The sequence below is a fragment of the Mytilus californianus genome, unplaced genomic scaffold (assembly GCF_021869535.1).
Source record: "Mytilus californianus isolate M0D057914Y unplaced genomic scaffold, xbMytCali1.0.p SCAF_6, whole genome shotgun sequence".
NCBI lineage: Eukaryota > Metazoa > Mollusca > Bivalvia > Mytilida > Mytilidae > Mytilus > Mytilus californianus.
In genome coordinates, this window is record NW_026262712.1 from 99,761,257 (window position 1) to 99,781,550 (window position 20,294).

Below are 20,294 nucleotides of genomic sequence, written 5' to 3' on the forward strand. Positions count from 1 at the left end.
AGGACAATTATCTAGTGACGAAAACATTTTGACAGACGCCATTAAAACAACCCTACATGAACAAAACATTAAATGTGACATTGTCCGTCAAATGTCTTTAGTTTTCAGCATCAATAATGTGAATAGCTGTTAAAAAAATTGAATTCAGTTAATCTATCAACCAGATACTTAAACATACAACAAGACTGATTCACGTTGAAAATGTTTGTTCGACTTCAAATGCTTCAGTCAGAACGTGTTAAAAGAAACCTTAACAAAAGTAAAATTATAGATACAATAAATTCATTTATTTTCATCGGTACAAATTTACTGGGATTTAGGAAAACTAGCATTTTCGTTGATATTTTATTTCGTGGTTTTTTGAAGTCTGCATACATTCCTATAAAAAATTTGTTATTCGTTGAACATTTAAATTCGTGGTTTGCCTGTACCCACAAAATACACGAACACCTATTTCTTCTAGAAAAGATCTCATGCCATGTACGATTTAGTCTTTGCTGATTCCAATGACAAAATTACAATCGACTCAATTTCTACTCCCTTATACCTTGCATATCAAAAGTGTTCGAAAAATAGCTGGATAATAAACTCAATGAACGACTGAAAAAAATTCCAAATTCTCAAAAAATGCCATATTAGATTTTTCTTTCTAGTATTTACGCCTCAATCCTCAATATACAAGAAACTGTGCATCACAACAAAGTGAGAACTAGCTCTATATAAGTGACATTTCTTGACAACAAGAGATCGTTTGATGCGGTTGGCTGAAAATGAAGCTCAATGACCTTGGAGTAAATAGGAATTGGTGGAAATTGCTAGATCATATGTATAGCGGACCTAAAAGTTATGTGAGATATAATAACGTTGTCTCTAGGTTTTTAGCTTTGAAACGGACGTTTGACAATGCAATCTTTTGACATACTCTCTAAGTCAGCGAAAGGAGCTTTTATACTAGATTTAAAGGTTGGGTGTCCTGTACAAACGGATGTTTCCGGATATTAATGCAATGCATATTTGATAATTGTAACAATTTCAGTGTAAAATGGAAGTTTGAATTTTCACCAATTAAACTAAAGTTCTTATATTTTCTGAAAGACATGATAACTATAGAAGTTTAAAACTAAACCAGGATATAATTCAAGAGTGTAATAGTGTGAGCCTATTTGTATCATGCTTGATGCTAGATTTATTTCAATGGGAAAAAAAATTGTGTGTCCCTAGAAAAAAACAATGCACCCACAGGACTCTCAGCAGTTTATTATCATGCGTTATTTATTTTATATTATATCATTAACCTTCAGATATACCGTGAAATAAACAAATAAATCAATTGTAAAACGTTCCTTAAAGTAGTAAAGGGGAATTCATTGAGGTTAGTGGGAAATTTATTTACCTATTTATATCAACCAATCAAATATAAACTTATTTCCGAACGTCCTTTATTAATTCGGTTTTATATTATGTTTCTATTTAACAATATAGATCAATATTCCAAACCCGATTATTTCTCGGCTTCTGAAGGGTAAAATGGATCTTAATAGTGACTGTGAAATGCAAACTGAAGCTGATTTTGCTTCTCTGCAACCTACTGAATTAATTTCACAGGATAAACCAATTTCTTATGATCAGGTTGAGAACAGTACTGGAGGATTTGTTTACCAAATAACTGACTTAAAAAGAGTTCTAAGATTTCTATGTTTGGGTACAGAAAAGGGATCGTATTATGCAAAAGAAAAGGAACTTCAGAGAGAAAACATACATTGCATCGACCGGTAAAATTATGGTTGCATTTATTTGTTTACGTGAATATTGTGTTTCTAAATTGGAACACAAAACAATAAAGAATTTAAAATATTCTAAAACCTTGGAAATCATAAATACTGAATTGACTTTTTTAATTATTTTGATAACGCTTGAATTCAATTTTTAATTTAAGCGTTAACAAAACCATTATGAATTCATAGAAAATTCGAATGAGAGAAAACATGTTTTTGAAGTAACTTGTTGAAAAAAATTCTAATGACATGAAAAGTCCACACATTGTAATGTAATTTTGATATTTATCTGCATCTCAGAGCTCTGCATCTGGTGTGCAGTACATCGTTTATGATTTTATCCCCCTTGGTATGCCCAAAAATGTTTAAAATGACTGTTTGATATTTTTTAAAAATACCTTTATTATGGCTTATAAAATGTCGAATTCTAAAACTTTATTTTTTTTTTCTGGACTAAACTATAATTACAATCATGTCTGGTATTGTGCAGATGGATATCTACAGTTAACTTTTAGTAGTTCAAGAATTCAATTGCGATACAAAACATTTTACACCAATTGGTAAAACTGTCACTTTTAAGAAGTCAACACGTTTCTCTTCCTATGTAACAAAACTAACGTGAAAGTTTTGTCAGAATTTCACAGAAAATATGTAAGTTAAAACAATAATTATTCAGATAAATCATCACCTAACAATCTAATACACTTGAAATAAATATCTAGGATTCAGAAACAAGGAAAGTTGCTTTTACAACGCAAAAGAAAGAAAGTATTTAAACATGTTTGAACATATCTGTCAACGTTGTGACACAAAAGGACAAGGTTCACTTTTGGTCAAATATGGCCTTAAATTTCAACTTTATCATAAAATATAAATAAGGACATAATTTGGTTCTTAAATAGGTCTAATTCAAAAGCCTTACTCCTCGGTTAAACGAATATCTTCAAAACAGTACATTGTAGTCTCCAAAGTCCGCCCGCTTAGGATATTTTGTCAAATTACGATGCTTTTGTGTATCTTTTTAACCTAAAAGTTTAAGGATAAATTCAAACCTTGGCCGCAACCTACGATCCAAAATGATTTATAACATGCCAAAAATGATATTGAATCCATATACACAAAAATATTCTGGATGAGGGGTTGTGGCCAAAGTAAATTATGCCAAATAATGTTACAAATCATGGAAAAAATTGACCATAACTGACGTTTGAACAGAAATAATGCATAATTAAAGGGTCACTACTTGGTAATTTATAATGTGATATGCAATAAGTTATTTATGAAAAGTAATATCACAACTAAATATGTCTATGTGAAACTTGTAATATTTTGGTATGATTGAAAAATCGTCGTAATCTAAGGGCCAATTTTAACCCTTCGTTAACTTACTCCTTTTCATCTATGTTTATGACATTTACGTCAATGGTTCTGCAACAATCTTCAACTTATATAATGTTTATATTTTGAGGTATTATACAAAATTTTGTATTGAGTGATATGGTACCCCCCCCCCCCCTTTTTTTTTAAGGGACAGCATTGTCGCATTGTATTTGCCTTTATTTGTAGTCCAGCTAAGAATCATGCAAAGGGTGATACATCCATAGTGAAGGATATTCATCTGCTATAGTTTAATTGATTCAACTTGAGGCAGAATTAATATAAATGGCAATTTGCACACAAAAAATCAAGCTGTTGCTATGGAAACGGCTCTTCCTAGCAACAATGTGTTTAATGGCCTTAAAAAACCCAAAATTTATATATGTTTTCTAATTGTAAAAAGTGCAATACTGATGAACTGTATAACAAGTATATACCAGATCTTTCAATCTATAATGTTCAACTTAAAATAGGAAACATTTGAAAAGATGGATGCAAGTAGGGAAACGTGGTTACCATGACAACCAAATTAACAAATATTTTCAAGTTGGAAAATTGTCAAAAATTTGAAATTTTCAAACTCTATTATCTCCCTAGACCAGGATGATAGAATTGATTTGTTTGATCATACTATTTCAGTTGACTCTTGTCTAAAACATATCCAAAATAAAAATATGTAGCCTAGTACAGAATTTTCACAAAAATGTTGATCATGTCTTCACGTTTTTTTACAATATTTATGCACTTTTTTCTCAATAATCATATAAATAAGCTTTCTGTAGATAACCTTATTTACTTTTTATTGCTAGTTTAATGTGAATAATGTTTTAAAACCATTTTAAAAGATAGTCTGTTGAATTTTGAAGCAAAAGCATAGATAATTTTTGTGAAAATGGACTTTTTAAGGTAGATACGATCCGGTTTTTTGAGAAGTTGTATAACAAAATAAACGATTTTGAGGTTTATGAAGACGCATAACTAAGTAGAATGTTACAAGTTGATGTGGCTACACTTTTAAAAAACGACCATTTCTTTTAATAGATGAATTGAAAAAAGAGCATGTCTTTACCATTTAAGAATCGATTGCCTTGAGGGGGACTTCTGGGAAATAACTTAAATTCATCAGTATCTGAACGTGTCAGAAGCTTCATTGTTTTTAATACAAAATGGAAAGATAACCAATTGTCATACTAGTGGCAGGTTAACTTATGCTTGCTATATAGCTAGGTTTTACCCAACATTTTCTTTGAATGATATATGAATCATGTAAAAATAAACCTGGGGCAGATCCTAAATTTTCCCAAAAAGGGGGGGGGGGGGGGTCTAATTTAGAAAGCGGTAAGCGGAGCAAAATTTTACATTTTTTTTAAAGATTTAATGAAAAACTATACAAAGTAATGCCCCCGAACTGCACTCTGAAGTAACTATATTATAGCAAAGTCAATGTAGGACTTTCTTTTAGATATTATGGTGTCTGGGAGACATAATTGATACCCCAACAGATGCAAAGTGTTATTCTTAAATAACTATAACATTTAACCGCTTATACAAAGTTAAACTACACCTGGTATCTCCAAAAAGAGCAAATATTAATAAAAATCAAAACCCTGACCACCTGCACATCTTCAATATATGTAGAAACAGATAGCAAAGAGAAAAAATCCTAGACTTCAAACTGTAGGAGGAGTTAAGCTGAATAACTATATACACAAAAAGGGAAGGCATGGGTATAACAATATGCCCCCCTCCCCCCAGAAACGTTCAGTTGCAGGGGCATACCAATATTTATTTTCCATGTTATACGCCATCTACGCAACACAGGACGATTATCTGTTTATGATTGTTATTTTCAGAACATCCAGTGGCAAATATTTCATGCGTGTTTCTGACGATTTATTATAATTAAATATGAATGAAAAAAGAACGACACTTAGTCTTTTTTTTAAATTGCATTATGTGCAAGCTGACAAGTTGAAAGACTCCCACAAGAAGAAAAGTACATAGACCAAGGTATTTTTCTGACTCCTAGCCAACATTATTTAGTACTAATATTTGCTTCTACTCCGAAATGTCGCGTGTTCGGCAGAAAAAAGGTACCAATTTTCAAATATTCTGTCTTTTCCAAGCTGGAGATGAAGGTAAGTAAGTACCCGACAGATCTTAAAATTGTGCACCTTCTACTACCTTTGGTCTATAGAGGAGAGGTGTCTCATACCACATCTTATTTTTTTTTATAACATATATTTCAACTCATAACTCTTAAGATGCTGACCAAATATACAATTCTGTTAAGTAGCACCAAAGAAAAGAGCGACGAACTTATTATTAGAGTAATGGTCAGAAGGAAGACTAACAGAAAGACGGATTCACAAACGTATGGACAAGGTGTATGCAATAAAGCTTCAACGTTTAGAGCAAGGGTATAATTTTTTAAAAATGCACAAAACCCGAGGCGAATTTTGATGTTAAGACAGAAGCTTATTAATGCTGTTTTGGCCAGATTACAATGTAGCTAAATATTTGACACAGAAAGCTGAAAAACAATTACTTATTGTTAGATCTAGAACTTCAAAGCAAACCCCAAAACAATGTCGATACCTATATTTTGGCATTGCACAAGCTCGTGTTTTTCTATGACTGCATGTTAAAGACGTCTGTATACTAAATCCATCGAAGTTTGGACGTGTACAGTAAGTGTACTGATTGATATTTTAGTCTTTCATACATTTAGTTTTTGTACTTATTGTTATTGGCTGTAATCTAGCTGTTGGCAAGTGCAAGTAATCTCAGATCTGTACTTTAAATACCACTACAAACCAGTAAAAGTCTGAAATGGCCTATATCTGTACTCGACTGTACTGATTTTTACTCGACCAGTCTGAATTGGTCTGAATTTTACTCGACATTACTCGACCCCAGTCTTAACCATACTCGACTGTACTAATTTTACTTGACCCTTATCTTTGCCATTGAAAATAGTCTGAACTATTACTCGACCAGTCTGAAACAGTCTTAACCCATTCTCGACCTGTACTCGACCTATTTTTTTCAGTCTAAACCATACTCGACCAAAGGTCTGAACAATACTCGACCAGACTGAACCATACTGGACCAAATAACCTCTACTTTTTCTAAATTTTAACTGTTAAAATAAATTTCTTTTTAACTGACATGACAACAGCCACATTAAAATAAAGATATATTATAAAAACAGATTTTTACATTCTTACATGATTCTCAGATTTATCAACTAGAGATAGTTAAATCAAATTATCTTATATAATAATTTAATTATATTAATTTTAAAGTTTTAGAGTTTTTTTAAAAAAAGATTTTCTTTTACCTAAAAACCACACCTATACTGAGGGTAATTAAACCTTATTAGGGTGCTTCTTGTTTGGCATGTGTTTTTTTTTAAATTAATTTTCCTAAATTCCTAAATAAAAACTACATAGGTTTCGTGGTTACATACAAATAATGTACAATAGTTATATAATTATCTTTTTAATGAGGTAACAACAGCCAACAAAATCACTGAAATTGTTTAACCTTATTTTAGAAATATATCTATTATTATAATTTGGGATATATTATATACAATATATATCAAATAGGGATAAAAATTAAAGAAATTAATAAAATTGTTCTTCTGATTAGTGGTGAAGTATAAAGTAATACCTCCTGCTTGGGGCAAACTCGGGAAAAAGATCATACCTGGTCAGAGAGTATTAAATTCTAAATAACATTCATTCAAAATTGCAACATCCTGTGAAACTTAAATCGCAAGGCCTTTTGAATTCACTAGATAAGTAATACACGAGTTAAAGAAAAATAGGGCTTTCTTTTTACCTGTAAAACACACATGTACTGAGGTAATTAAACCTTATTAAAGTGCTTCTTGTATGCCATGTCTTTAATTTTGACAAAAAATATTTAAATTTAATTGAAATAAATTTTTACTGTAACTTTGGAACACATTTCCTTTTTTAAAAGTTATCACAGGATTACTATGGAAGTTCTATTATCATGATTATATCAAATTCTTGGTTTAACAAGACAAAGGTGTCATTTTTTAAATTTATCAAGTAGCTTTATATGCTATTTTATATATATTTTAATAAAAAAAATGTTCACTGCATTATTAACTTAACTCGACTGACACCATAAATATTTACGAGGCTTAAGTTAATGGTGAAAATTGTCCAGTAACCATAAAATATATCTGAAACATTCAAAAAAATTTGAATAACATTGAAAATATAAGTCACAATTCAGTTTTGAGATTATTTGATCAGCTTGTTTTATTTTTATTTCAAAGGTGATTTATATGTATGTATATAGGTGTTGATGAATAAGGTGATGAAGTTATATTATGTTTATTGTGAAATTTTGGTTTCAATGCTATATTGAAAACATTTTTAATTTCAAATTGTTGTTCAAATTTCTAGCCAGGGGAAATAGCTGTTGTTAAAAACATTTCCTTAATTGATGAAATACAATAGATAGATACAAAAAATAGGTCTAGGTTGGTTAAGACTTGGTCGAGTATGGTTCAGACTAGGTAGAGTGTGGTTCAGACTAGGTCGAGTATGGTTCAGACTAGGTCGAGCATGGTTCAGACGCGTATAAAATGGTTAAGTACTGGGCGAGTACAAGTTCAGACTGTTAAGTATGGTTCAGACTACAGTCGAGTATTATCAAGAAAATTTTAGACCAATTCAGACTGGTCGAGTAAAAATCAGTACAGTCGAGTACAGATATAGGCCATTTTAGACTTTTACTGGTTTGTAGTTTACTGATTGACAATATATATATATAATTTATAAATTTTAAACTGTACACACTGTACCAGTGATCAGACTTTGACCTTTGACTTTCAGTACCAAACAAATCTCTTTTGTTGGTAATGAGTAGGCAGATTTGTTGGTATTCAAAAGACATTGCTTTATATATCTTTCAGGCATGACATGATTTTGGGAAAATCCATTTTTCGACTTAAATTTATATGACAATATCATTATTTGTTTGGTTTCATTATATTCTTAAAAAATTGAAAGTTCTATTGATCAAATTGAGTGAAATATTCTGACTAAAATAAAGATATTTCAGTTTTCTTGCTTTGACATTAGCGGTCTGATAACTGTATGGTATTTAAAATAATTGTGACATATTTGTGTTGTTGAGTTGCTGTCTCCTTAGTATATACTTCAGTTGTAAGGATTATCTCTTTCCTTTTCTTCATACCTTTTTCATGTTCTTGATACCTTGTAAAACTGATGAGTTATCAGTATTAAGGTTGTTGGGAACAAAGTTGTTAAAAAAGGAGCCACATTTTTTTGTATTTAACCAAATACACGTACCACTAATCTATTCAAACCATTGCCTTTCTCAATTGGCTTGGTTGTTCCATAATAGATGTGCTTGTGTTGTTTGTTTGCTGTCTCATTGACTAATACATTACACCCCACATCTCCTTTCTTTCATACATGTATATAGACTGTTGAAATAACAGCAAATGCCAAGTGGTGACAATAGACCCTTTGGGTCAATTATTTGGTGAGGTAAGGGACAGGCAAGTTCATTAACTATAGCTAACAGCTGGTATTATAATTGACTTTTCTAAAAACCCATTGCAGTATACATGTACATGTACAAAAGACTATTCAAACCAAGAAGAAAAAAGAAATGAAACTATGTCTTCTCAAAAGATTTATCATTCATTTTTAAAGTTAATATTTTGATATATTTTCAAAACAATGTGAGCAAAAATCTTTGTACTTTTTACATTGTATATATATATTAGAATATCAGACAAGTAAACTCTCAGCTCCATATATTTTATTTTATAATATTTGCTTTGCTTTATATCTATATAAGAATGTATTCTTTTAATTCTTGTTCTGTGTGTTCTTAAGCTTCGTTCAATGAACTTCTCAACGTTCTATATACTGGAAAATGTACTTCATTTTGTAGATAAAAGAAAAGCAAGAACTTTCTCCAACAAATCACTTCTTCCTCTCACATGAACCATCATAATGTGTGTGAAACCTGAAATAAAAGTTCAGAATAATTTCCTAATATAAAAGATTTAAGTCAGTGCATAATGTAACTCCCATTTAAAATATATGAAAGTAATCATGAATGGGAAAACAAATATAGCTTGATCAAATGTAAAGTGGAGTGGATGGTAATCCTTAGCTAGTGAAGATGCTAAATTCAATTTTTTTCAAGGGTGGAGCGAATAAATGAATAATAGAATTTGATAAGTCTAATTGTTGAAAAAAATGTATGCACTTAACATCTTTTAAAGTTATCTTAACTACATTTATATAGATATATATATATATATATATATATAACTCGTCTAAACATCAACCCAACAATGTTAGATCTTTGTCGGGATTCGAACCCATGCTACTGAGATATATATATGTGTGTGTTATTAGTGTCATGACAAAAAAATAATAAAATAAAAATAGTCTTTCAAAATTATTCTAATAAAAAATTTGCTTTAATAACTCATCTCAATCTCATACATATCATATACATGGAATCTCCTTTAATGTTTATGTTGAGAAAATCAAGTGATGCTTGAAATCCAAAGGTGGGTAACATACAATATTTTGCATTACAAAACTCCTAACATGCTTTGATGTTCATTGAAACATACATATATAAACCAGTGATTTTTTTAAATACCAAGATAAATGTATATGATGTTTTAATGAAACAATTTCACTGTATACACCTGAATTGCTGAAAAAGTGACCATCTTTGTTATAATCCATTAATTATTTATTAATTTAAAAATATCACTTACCTTATTCAGTACTATTTGGGTAACACTGGTTAGAAATACCTAAAAAATAAGACATCAAATGGTGAACATAATTTACATGTACATCATGATCAGTACACAACATATAAGATACAAGTTTTCATTTTTGTTAAAAGATCAGGATGATTCATGATCTTCAATCAGTAAATACAATAAGTAATTATTATAACATTTATTAATAGTTGATAGTATTTATATGGGGAGTTGGTTTTTAGTATTTAGTCATGAAAAAATGTCATGTGAGTGGTCATGATACAAATCTAATAAAATTTTAATCAAGCAGTTGTAAATCATTCTGCACAACAAATAATATCCTTTTGAATATGGGAAGGGGCATTTAAATAAGCCAGAAAATGTCTATTTCCACAACTCTTAAAGATAGCATCAGTTTTGTTAGGTGGGTAGCAGTTTATCTTTTTAATTGAATGACAGGTTCTGGATTTCATATCCAAGTACAAATGATGTACACCATGATGTTCATTATCAGATATTATCAGACCTGTAACACTGTTACAGAATAAACAAATCACTTTAATGAAATATTTTTAAAAGGGGGAGAGGGTACCTTTGTAATCATTATTCGTTTGTTTATTTAAAAAAAAATGTTGGGGGAGGGGGCATTTGAATGATTTGACACAATACATGTCATACATGTACATGTTGTTGTCAGAAAGGTCCGAGTACACAGTTATTTCGTAGTGCATTTCTTTTAGACAATAAATGAAAATTAAAAAAATCCCACCTGCGCTTTCTCAATAATATTTTTACAGTGTGTTGTACTACTTTTGGGACAAATTATATCAAAATTATAGAAAACTTCATCGGCTCTAACTCAAAATATGGACAATTTCATGTTAAGGGGGTCTTCAAATCTTTTGACAGCTTCCGAAGTGCTAATTTTTAACATTTTTCAGCTGGACCAAATCACTACTTTACTTTAAAATTCATGACCCAAATTTTTTTACAGTGTCATTTCACCACCCTACTTACTATTTGAGTCATAAAACATGGAAAAATAAATTTGGAAGGGGTATAAAAAAAATCGACAAGTAACACACTGTCCACACTAGGGACTATATTCGTGGACAAAATCAAAGGACGATAACTGTGTACCCGGACCAGAAGGGGTAAACCAAATATGCAAAACTTCAAAAAATGATTTAAAACTGTGTTTTTTAAATTTAAAACAAGTGAAATAAAAAACAGAGTTGAGTTTAATGTACATATACAAATTTATGATACACGTAACTGATATCAGGGTGAGTCAGGAATCTGATGTTTGAAGTAGTTGTCGTTTGTTGATGTGGTTCATAAGTGTTTCTCGTTTCTCGTTTTTTTATATAGATTAGACCGTTATTTTCCCGTTTGAATGGTTTTACACTAGTAATTTTTTGGGGCCCTTTATAGCTTACTGTTCGGTGTGAGCCAAGGCTCCGTGTTGAAGACCGTACTGTGACCTATAATGGTTTACTTTTATAAATTTTGACTTGGATGGAGAGTTGTCTCATTGGCACTCATACCACATCTTCTTATATCTATATATACCGTTAATTAACTAGTGAATGTATCTAACGTATTTTAATATTTTTCACAGACATGCAAGTACATGTGAAATTAAGATAAAATAAACTTTTTGCAATGATATACATAACAAAATGAAAAAATAAACGGTTTGAGATCCGGGAAGAGATATCAATGATACATATACAAGGATAAATTTAACAGTTAGATATGCAAACCATTTCGGCGCATACAACGGATGGACGCCGAAGGGAGATGGTCTAGAATACTAGAACACATCTTTTGGCAGATTATTAAATATATTGAAAACTTTCAGTAAGAAATCAAGCGTCCAGGTATTGCAAATTAAAGCGAAATGACAAAAAAAAGTAATTTTGTAATACATATTTTAAAGCTTTCGAAAATATAATATTCATAATGTTAATTGGATCTTAACTTGGATATTTAAGGGGAAGACCATTGGATTTTTTGCAGACAGAATATTCATTTCAACCTGTAGCTAGGCTTGCTAATTTCTTTCGCGTGGAAATTCGTTTGATTTCCTGTGTTTTGTGGGAATGTTTACTTACATTGTCTTGTGCTATATAATTACCCCCTCCTCCCGACCCCCCAAATCAAATGGTGGTCCCTTTACTGTAAAACATAAAAACCATTAAACGTATTTGGAAAGATGTATATAAACAACACAACATTCTTTATTTCCAATTTTTAAGAACGCCATTTTACTTCCGATAGAAGTTTGGTTTAGGTATGCCACGTTACTCTACTTATTTCATTGTTATTTTTTATTTTTTTCCATCTTCAAAAATCTTTTTTAACAATTTCAACCATTATTAATTTGGATATGATCCGAAATATATAGTTAGAACCCCAAAGTGCAGACTCGATGCTGCGATATTGTAAATGGTACTTGAATTCACAGATATCTTGGTCTAGTTTTACATTGGACAAAAAAAAATACCTTCCCTCCATCAATGAAATTTTACCTTTTACAACTTTCACACTGTTGCGCTTCTTGATATTATTTTTGTCTACGGAAACTAAAAAATAAGAATATGTGAACAAATCATCAGTGCAAAATATAGCAAACATTACCATGATATTACACACATAAAACATGTAAATGTTTTACCTCGTATGTTAAAGTAATATTACATTAGTTAGTATATATGCAAATTACTAGTATGTTTATTCTTTGATATGCATCAGTACACAACAGATAATGATATCTGACAGAAATTAAATGATCTACTGATAAAATTACACACCAAATAAACCAAAAACTCTTCTTTTTTTAAACATTTTGAGACATTCCATTCGAATCGACATAAATAGTAAGGTACTCCAATGACTAAAATTAGATATCTTATAAAAAGCAAGGTAATCCGATGTCTAAAAATAGAATTATTGTTGAATTGTATTCTACAAAATATATGTGTGAAAAATTAAGACAAAAATATTAAGGAAATTATCATTACAAAAAATGTAAAGGAAATTCTCATTTCAAAAATAAATTTAAAAAATCATAATATACTTTAACTGCGATTTCGCCTTTCAAGAAACATTTCCGGTGAAAAGTCCCTCGACTATTAATACTAAAAGTGACGTCATAAATAATTATTGATATTAAGCACAAACGACAACACTATTGCAAACATGGATTCAATTAAACATTCGACAATGCAAATTGATAATGAAGAGTTCGGATCGATTCAACCAAGGGGGGACCTTAAGTCTCAGGACGAAAAAATGACTTGTGATCAAGTTCAGAACAGTACTGGCGGATTTGTGTACAATGTTAATGACTTGACACGAGTTTTAAGATTCCTATGTTTGGGCACTGAAGGTGGATCGTATTACGCAAAAGAACCAGAATTAAAAAGGGAAAATATTCAGTGTATTGACAGGTACCAAGCTCTAGCAAAAACTAAAGTTGTTGTTATATGTTGTCATTTTTCGACTCTCCAGATGCAATAGTTTAAAGAACTCAATATCAAGTACAAATATTTGATTACATGATTTATAGTATAAACTGCATGGGATTGAAGGCAAATTGAAATTTTACGAGAAAAAGGTCCTGCTTTTTTTTCTTTCTTCACTCTATACAATGTTTAGAATATACTTTGAATAACAGTGGCCGATGTTGGTATCCGACTGAAATCAAGATAAAAAAAATCCCTTTCAGCTTGCCCTCCATTTCAGCGAACAGTATAAATGATTCATAAATGATAATAGTGTTTTACTAATTTAAAATATTTGTGAATTTTTATCAATGGTGAACTAGCCTAGGCATTTAGTAATTAGGTATAACAGAAAGATAAAATTTTGTTAAGGTTTAAGAATATGTAATATTTCTTATATGAGTTAAAATAAGGGTCTAGATCATGATTAAACTTGACATTACTTAATATGAACCAATTTATCCCTTTTTTGCGAAATGTTAGATTTGGGTAAACGTCAAGAATGATGCAACCTGACAACCCTCTGATACAAAAAACAAAGTAGTCCCATCTAGAGGTCAACATTCTGAGTTCATCAGTATATAAGTGAAGTTCCCATACAATATGACAAACTCTAAATCTCGGACTATAAAAGATGAGAATGAATCTGACATACTTATTTATTCTATTTGTATTTAAATGAAATATTAATCCTTCTAAAGCGGTCTTAACAATAATAAAAATAAATAAGTAAATAAATCATAATTCTCCAGTGTGTTCCTCAATTTGATAAACCTTTGTCAAATCATCATTTCTTTCTTCTTTTTAGACAGTCAAATAAAAGTGCTATTTGAAATTTTACTAAAAGGAGTATGATTTTATTTAACTTGAATATACGGGGTAATTTGTAAAATTAGAAGGGTAATTAAAACCTTATTCATATTGAAATAGTTATAAAGATATATCCTTCAATAATCATGATAATCGTTAATATTATTGCATACATATGATACAATTTATTTTCAGACTGATAATGAATGGAAGGGGAACCGAGGTGGTCGAATTAATTTATACAGTGAGCACCCAAGGGCGAGCGTGTAAACAGGGGCCAACATTGTATGCTTTGGCCATATGTTCCAGATGTAATGATTCGAAAACAAAAACTGCAGCCTACAAAATTCTTGGCAGTGTTTGTCGGATACCTACACATCTTTTTGAATTTGTTAAGTACTGCGAGAAAGAAAGTTCAGGGACGGGGTGGGGTAGAGCGCACAGAGTGGCTATCGGTAAATGGTATAATGATTTTTCAAAAGACCCCAAAAAGTTGGCATACCTTGTAACAAAGTACCAGAATCGTCATTCTTGGAGTCATCGGGATGTTGTCCGCTTAGCACACATCAAACCGGAAGATAGTAAAATTGACATGATTTTAAAGTATGTAGTGAAGGATATGGCAAGTGCAAATAGTTTGTACTCTGAAGATAAGTCTGTTGTAGATGTGAAAGCTTTTCTTGATGCCGTCGAAGAAGCAAAGAAATGCACGAAAAGTGACATCGACAAATTACGAGCCTTAATCGTTGAACACCAGTTAGTCCGTGAACATGTTCCAACAGGACTACTGGACTCGAAAGAAGTATGGGACACTCTCCTTCGTTTAATGCCAATGATGGCTATGATTCGGAATCTTGGCAAGATGTCTACCTTAGGACTGTTAGATTCTGGATCCGTCGGAGAAACACTAGTAGTGAGCAAACTTGGAAATGAAGAATTGCTGAAGTCCGCTAGAATTCATCCGTTCTCTCTTCTTGTTGCGTGGAATCAGTACAAAGCAGGACGGGGTAGTAAGGGCAAACTTTCGTGGAGCGTGAATGACAATATAACAAAAGCTTTAGAGGAGGCTTTCTACAAAGCGTTTAAGTTTGTTCCTCCGACAGGAAAACGCTACCTTCTTGCAGTAGACGTCAGTGGATCAATGCAAACACCTGTAATTGGGTCGTCCGAGATCGAGGCGTTCGAAGCATCAGCAGCCATGATGTTGTTGACTGCAAGAACAGAGGAAAATTTTGAGGTCATCGCATTCTCAAAGGGTTACACAAAACTCGATATCTATAGAGGAGACACTCTTAAAACGGTTCTGAAGAAATGCAGTAATCTTCCGTTTTCGGGCACTGACTGTTCAATGCCAATGTTATATGCTATTGACCACAAAAAGAAATTTGACGTCTTCATTGTTTATACCGACTCCGAAACTTATCATGGAAAAATGCATCCATCTGAGGCTCTAAAACAATACAGAGAATACGCGAAGATACATGATGCTCGGCTGATTGTAGTTGGTATGGTCAGTAATGGCTTCTCCATCGCAGATCCCAACGACCCGTTCATGATGGATGTTGTCGGCTTCGATACTGAAGCACCAAAAGCCATGTCGAATTTCGTAACTGGAAAGTTTTAATTACATTTTGAATGCATGTAAATATCGCATATATAGATATATATTAACAAGACTAAAAAAATTACAATTTTAATCCTAAAAAAAATTAAAAAAAGAAAATTATTTTAAAGTATACCATGTCCAACGAGTTATTATCATTATAGTTGTTTTGATCACTTTTTCAGAAGTATATTCTATAATCGTTCTTTTCCGTTTGACCTCGTTGTGAAATTGTTTTACTGTGCATCAGGAAGTAAGCAACTATGATTCAAATAGGTACCTTTAGTTACAAATGAGAAAATGACAGTTTGGCATTATATCGCCATTTTTTAGCTCACCTGGTCGAAAGGCCAAGTGAGCTTTTCTCATCACTTGGCGTTAAACTTTACAAAAATCTCTTCCACATTTAACCAAACTTGGCCACAATCATCATTAAGGTATCTAGTTTTAAAAATGTGTCCAATGAACCTGCCCTCCAATCAACATGGCTGACATGGCTAAAAATAGAACGTAGGGGTAAAATGCAAGTTTTCTCTATTATCTCGAAAACCTCTTTGAATAGAGAAAATATGACGGACAGAAATGTTTAGAATTGTGAGATCTCCCTGCTGTCCATTTATTTCTAAACTGTCAGACGACTTCTTATGGGAGTTATTGTCCTGAAACGTCAAATGTTACCATTTTTTTTTCTTCGTTTTTGCTGATTATTTTGTAAACTATTAAAGATAGAGAGAATCTTAAATTAGGAAAAGTCATCAGCAAGAAAAGATTTCCAAATAAGTCAAACATTGCTGAACACTTCTGTCGACTCGTGATTGGAGTTATTGCCCTTTAAAGAAGATTTTTATCATTTTGTTTTAGTTTTTACCTTTTATCTTGTAAGGTATAATAGATACAAATGTAAATATAAACTTTAAAAAGCAAAAATGATCAGCAGGACAAGATCTACAAATACGTCAACATCACTAAAATTGTCAGCTAACTCTTTATACGGTTATTGCCCTTTCATGATGTTTTTTTTTACCAAAAAAGTGGCCATTGTTGAAGGAACAGGTGAGCGACACGGGCTCTTTAGAGTCTCTAATTAAACTAGTTTAGAAACCTCAGAACCAACAACTGTTTTACTTTTCTGTAGAAAAAAGGTTACCACAATGTCGTTTATCTGTTGATATCTAGCTTCTTTGAATATGTGAAGTATTTGCTGCTGAACATTTAGCCAACAGTAGTCAATCTGTTTTGGGTCTCTTTTAAATCGGTCGGTTGTAATTTCAGAACGGAATTGATCCAATATATTCAAACGCGACAGATTGCCCCTTGAAATCAGTAATCGGCTATCAATAAATAAATAAATAAATAAATATTGATCAAGTACAAAAGTAAAGAATTCCTATCTTGAACAGAGTCTGATATATGACCATTACAACTCCGAATTAGCAGTCTTTAATTAGGAATTGAGTATCAGTGATACCAATATTCATAGTGAGACAAAAATAATTAATGAGCTCTAGTATATGGTTGATGGGAAAAAAAGCAATCTGACTGCTTGCTTAGAAATGTTTTAAAAGTCTTAAGTAACTAAAATGAGAAGAATAATAATATTTAAACAAATATATTAAATCATGATGAACAATCAAAATGGTACATTTTCGCTATCAAAAAGTAAAATCACAAAAATACTGAACTCTGAGGAAAATTCAATCGGAAAGTCCCTAATCACATGGCAAAATCAAATGACAAAACACATCAAACGAATGGACAACAACTGTCATATTCCTGACTTGGTACAGGCATTTTCAAATGTAGAAAATGGTGGATTGAACCTGGTTTTATAGCGCTAAACCTCTCACTTGTACGACAGTCTTATCAAATTCAACCCAGTACATAACAGAACATCCTTCCGCAAGATAAAATTATCGACAGTGTCCATCGTATATTGTCTTTTAATATAAATAAAGTCTTTTTTACCATTATCACGTTGATGTACCAAGTTTGTCGTTATAAATAGGAACAAAATTCCGTCAACATAATAAAAACATTAACACGTCTTCTCCAAAAAATCAAGACCGATATAAAGAACGTCTTCATTAAATAGTCTTTAGAACTGAGGGCGACAAACCCATGTCAGACAGGTTCATAATATGTATGTAACTGTAGTTAATTTAATCTTACATTTGTGTATCAAGTTAATTGTTTATTTGTATGTATATATTTTATTTGTTATTGCTTGACCCTTATGGGTGTAATTTTGCAATTAAGATTAAATTGTAACGAAATATATGTGCCACCAAAATTGCACTTGCACGAATATTCCAGCTTGTAATTTGTTTCTACATTATACCTTTTTGTTCGTCTTTGGTTCACAAAACGTAATGAAAAAAAAAAAACAACGGAGAATCATCTAATATCATAAAATCTTGTGCAGTCTATACAAATGTGCTGGTTCAAAAAAATGTAATTCAGGCAAAACCAGAAATTAGCTCTTTTCCAATTTGCTCACCTATTCAATACTGCACTAAAATGAATATCATCGGATAGTATATACTGGGTTTTAATTTTTTTAAATTGAGAATGGAAATGGGGAATGTGTCAAAGAGACAACAACCCGACCATAGAGCAGACAACAGCCGAAGGCCACCAATGGGTCTTCAATGCAGCGAGAAATTTCCGCACCCGGAGGCGTCCTTCAGCTGGCCCCTAAACAAATATGTACACCAGTTTTGCATGGTTAACTTGCAGCTTCAAATATTTTATGGATATATTATCACTGCATAAACAGATAAAACAGTATAAAAATTAGGACGGTATGGAGAATTAATATAATTGCATAGCCATCTTAGTAGTCATATCGTATCAAATAACAGACTGAACTTTTTTTTTATCCATTTTGAGCTTCTTTTAATGTTCCGTATCTTTACTTTCCTCCTTATGACCCTCTTAATGAACTACAATTTTCAAACCGAGCAAGCAAAAGAGAAAAAAAAGCATGTAACTAGTTCATTATGGTGGTTGGTATGATGAAGCATATGTAACTCATTCGTTTGTATAGTGGTTTACGATCAAACACATGTAATAAGTACATGTGTACGTACAGTGGTGTTACGATCAAACACAAGTAATTCGTACATTTGTATACGTACAGTGTTGTTACGATCAAAAACATGTAACTAGTACATGTGTATAGTGGTGTTGCGATCAAACACATGTAATTAGTATATTTTTAAAATGGTGTTGCGATCAAACACATGTAAATAGTATATTTGTATGATGGTGTAACGATCAAACATATGTAATTAATTCATTTGGATAATGGTGTGACGATCAAACATATGTAATTAATGTACTTGTTTAATGGTGTTAGGATCAATCACATGTACTTAGTTTGATTGTTTGACCTTGTATATGTACATTAGTCTCATTACAATAAATAAAGTTAATTTCAAATTTTGTAAGTAATTTATACCTACATAAAAATAATAATAATAATAATAAATAAAATAAGATCTGGGGTTAACGCGTCATTGACATGGTAACCCAACAACAAAAACAATCAAAGGACATCTAGAGGGCAATATGCAGATTTCAACTATAGACCGGTATCTTTACAGTATGTCAAGTTCTAAATTGTCCCGAGTCAGTCAAAGTGTAAATAACTTTACCAGAAACAATCAAAGACCTATCGTAAACACCCAACGCACTAAACAATGAAACATCTGAGATCTTGTGCAATGCCAGTAAAAACTGTACGGAAAACAAACGAAACACTTTATTATTGCCTCAAAATATACTTTACATTTGAACCTTCATCATTAAGTTTCAATAACCAACCAATTCAAATTGTTTATGTAAAAGGAAGCCAATACTATTGTAATAGGAAATAACTTCACCTATTGCAATGCATTTAAATAAATGGAAAATTTTATTATTGCCTCAAAATATACTTTACATTTGAACTCTATCATTAAGTTTCAATAACCAACCAATTCAAAATGTTTATGGTAAAAGGATGCCAATATTATTGTAAAAAAATTCCTTCACCAATGGTTAATGCATTTAAATATGTGTGTAATATAATATAAAAATAAGAAGATGTATGATTGACAATGAGACAATGCTCCACCAGAGATAAAATAACGTAGAAGTTATAAACTTTAAGTCACCACACGACCTTCAACAATGAGCAAAACCCATACCGCATAGTAAGCTATAAAAGGCCCCGAAAGGAAAAATGTAGAACAATTCAAACGAGAAAAGAAACGGCATTAGTTTATATGTACAAAACAATAAACGAAATACAAATATGATACACAGCAAAAAACGACAACCACTGAATTACAGGCTCCTGACTTGGAACAGTCACATGTTTGCTGGCGCCAAATCCTACACCAACCTGATACAGTACTTTTCCGACA

At 31.6% G+C, this 20,294-nt stretch overlaps 1 protein-coding gene across 2 annotated transcripts; it reads left to right on the forward strand.

Annotated features, from left to right (window-relative positions):
- Positions 1-1,477: 1,477 nt before the first annotated feature.
- On the forward strand, positions 1,478-19,329 carry LOC127705812 (RNA-binding protein RO60-like). 2 transcript variants are annotated; one of them, XM_052210165.1, is made up of 2 exons: positions 1,478-1,772; positions 14,478-19,329. In XM_052210165.1, the coding sequence occupies exons 1-2, from the start codon at positions 1,528-1,530 to the stop codon at positions 15,904-15,906; spliced, it is 1,674 nt and encodes a 557-aa protein (XP_052066125.1). In that variant the 5' UTR covers positions 1,478-1,527; the 3' UTR covers positions 15,907-19,329. The 2 variants fall into 2 exon arrangements, with proteins under 2 accessions (XP_052066125.1, XP_052066124.1); XM_052210164.1 differs by lacking the exon at positions 1,478-1,772 and adding an exon at positions 13,106-13,418.
- Positions 19,330-20,294: the final 965 nt, after the last annotated feature.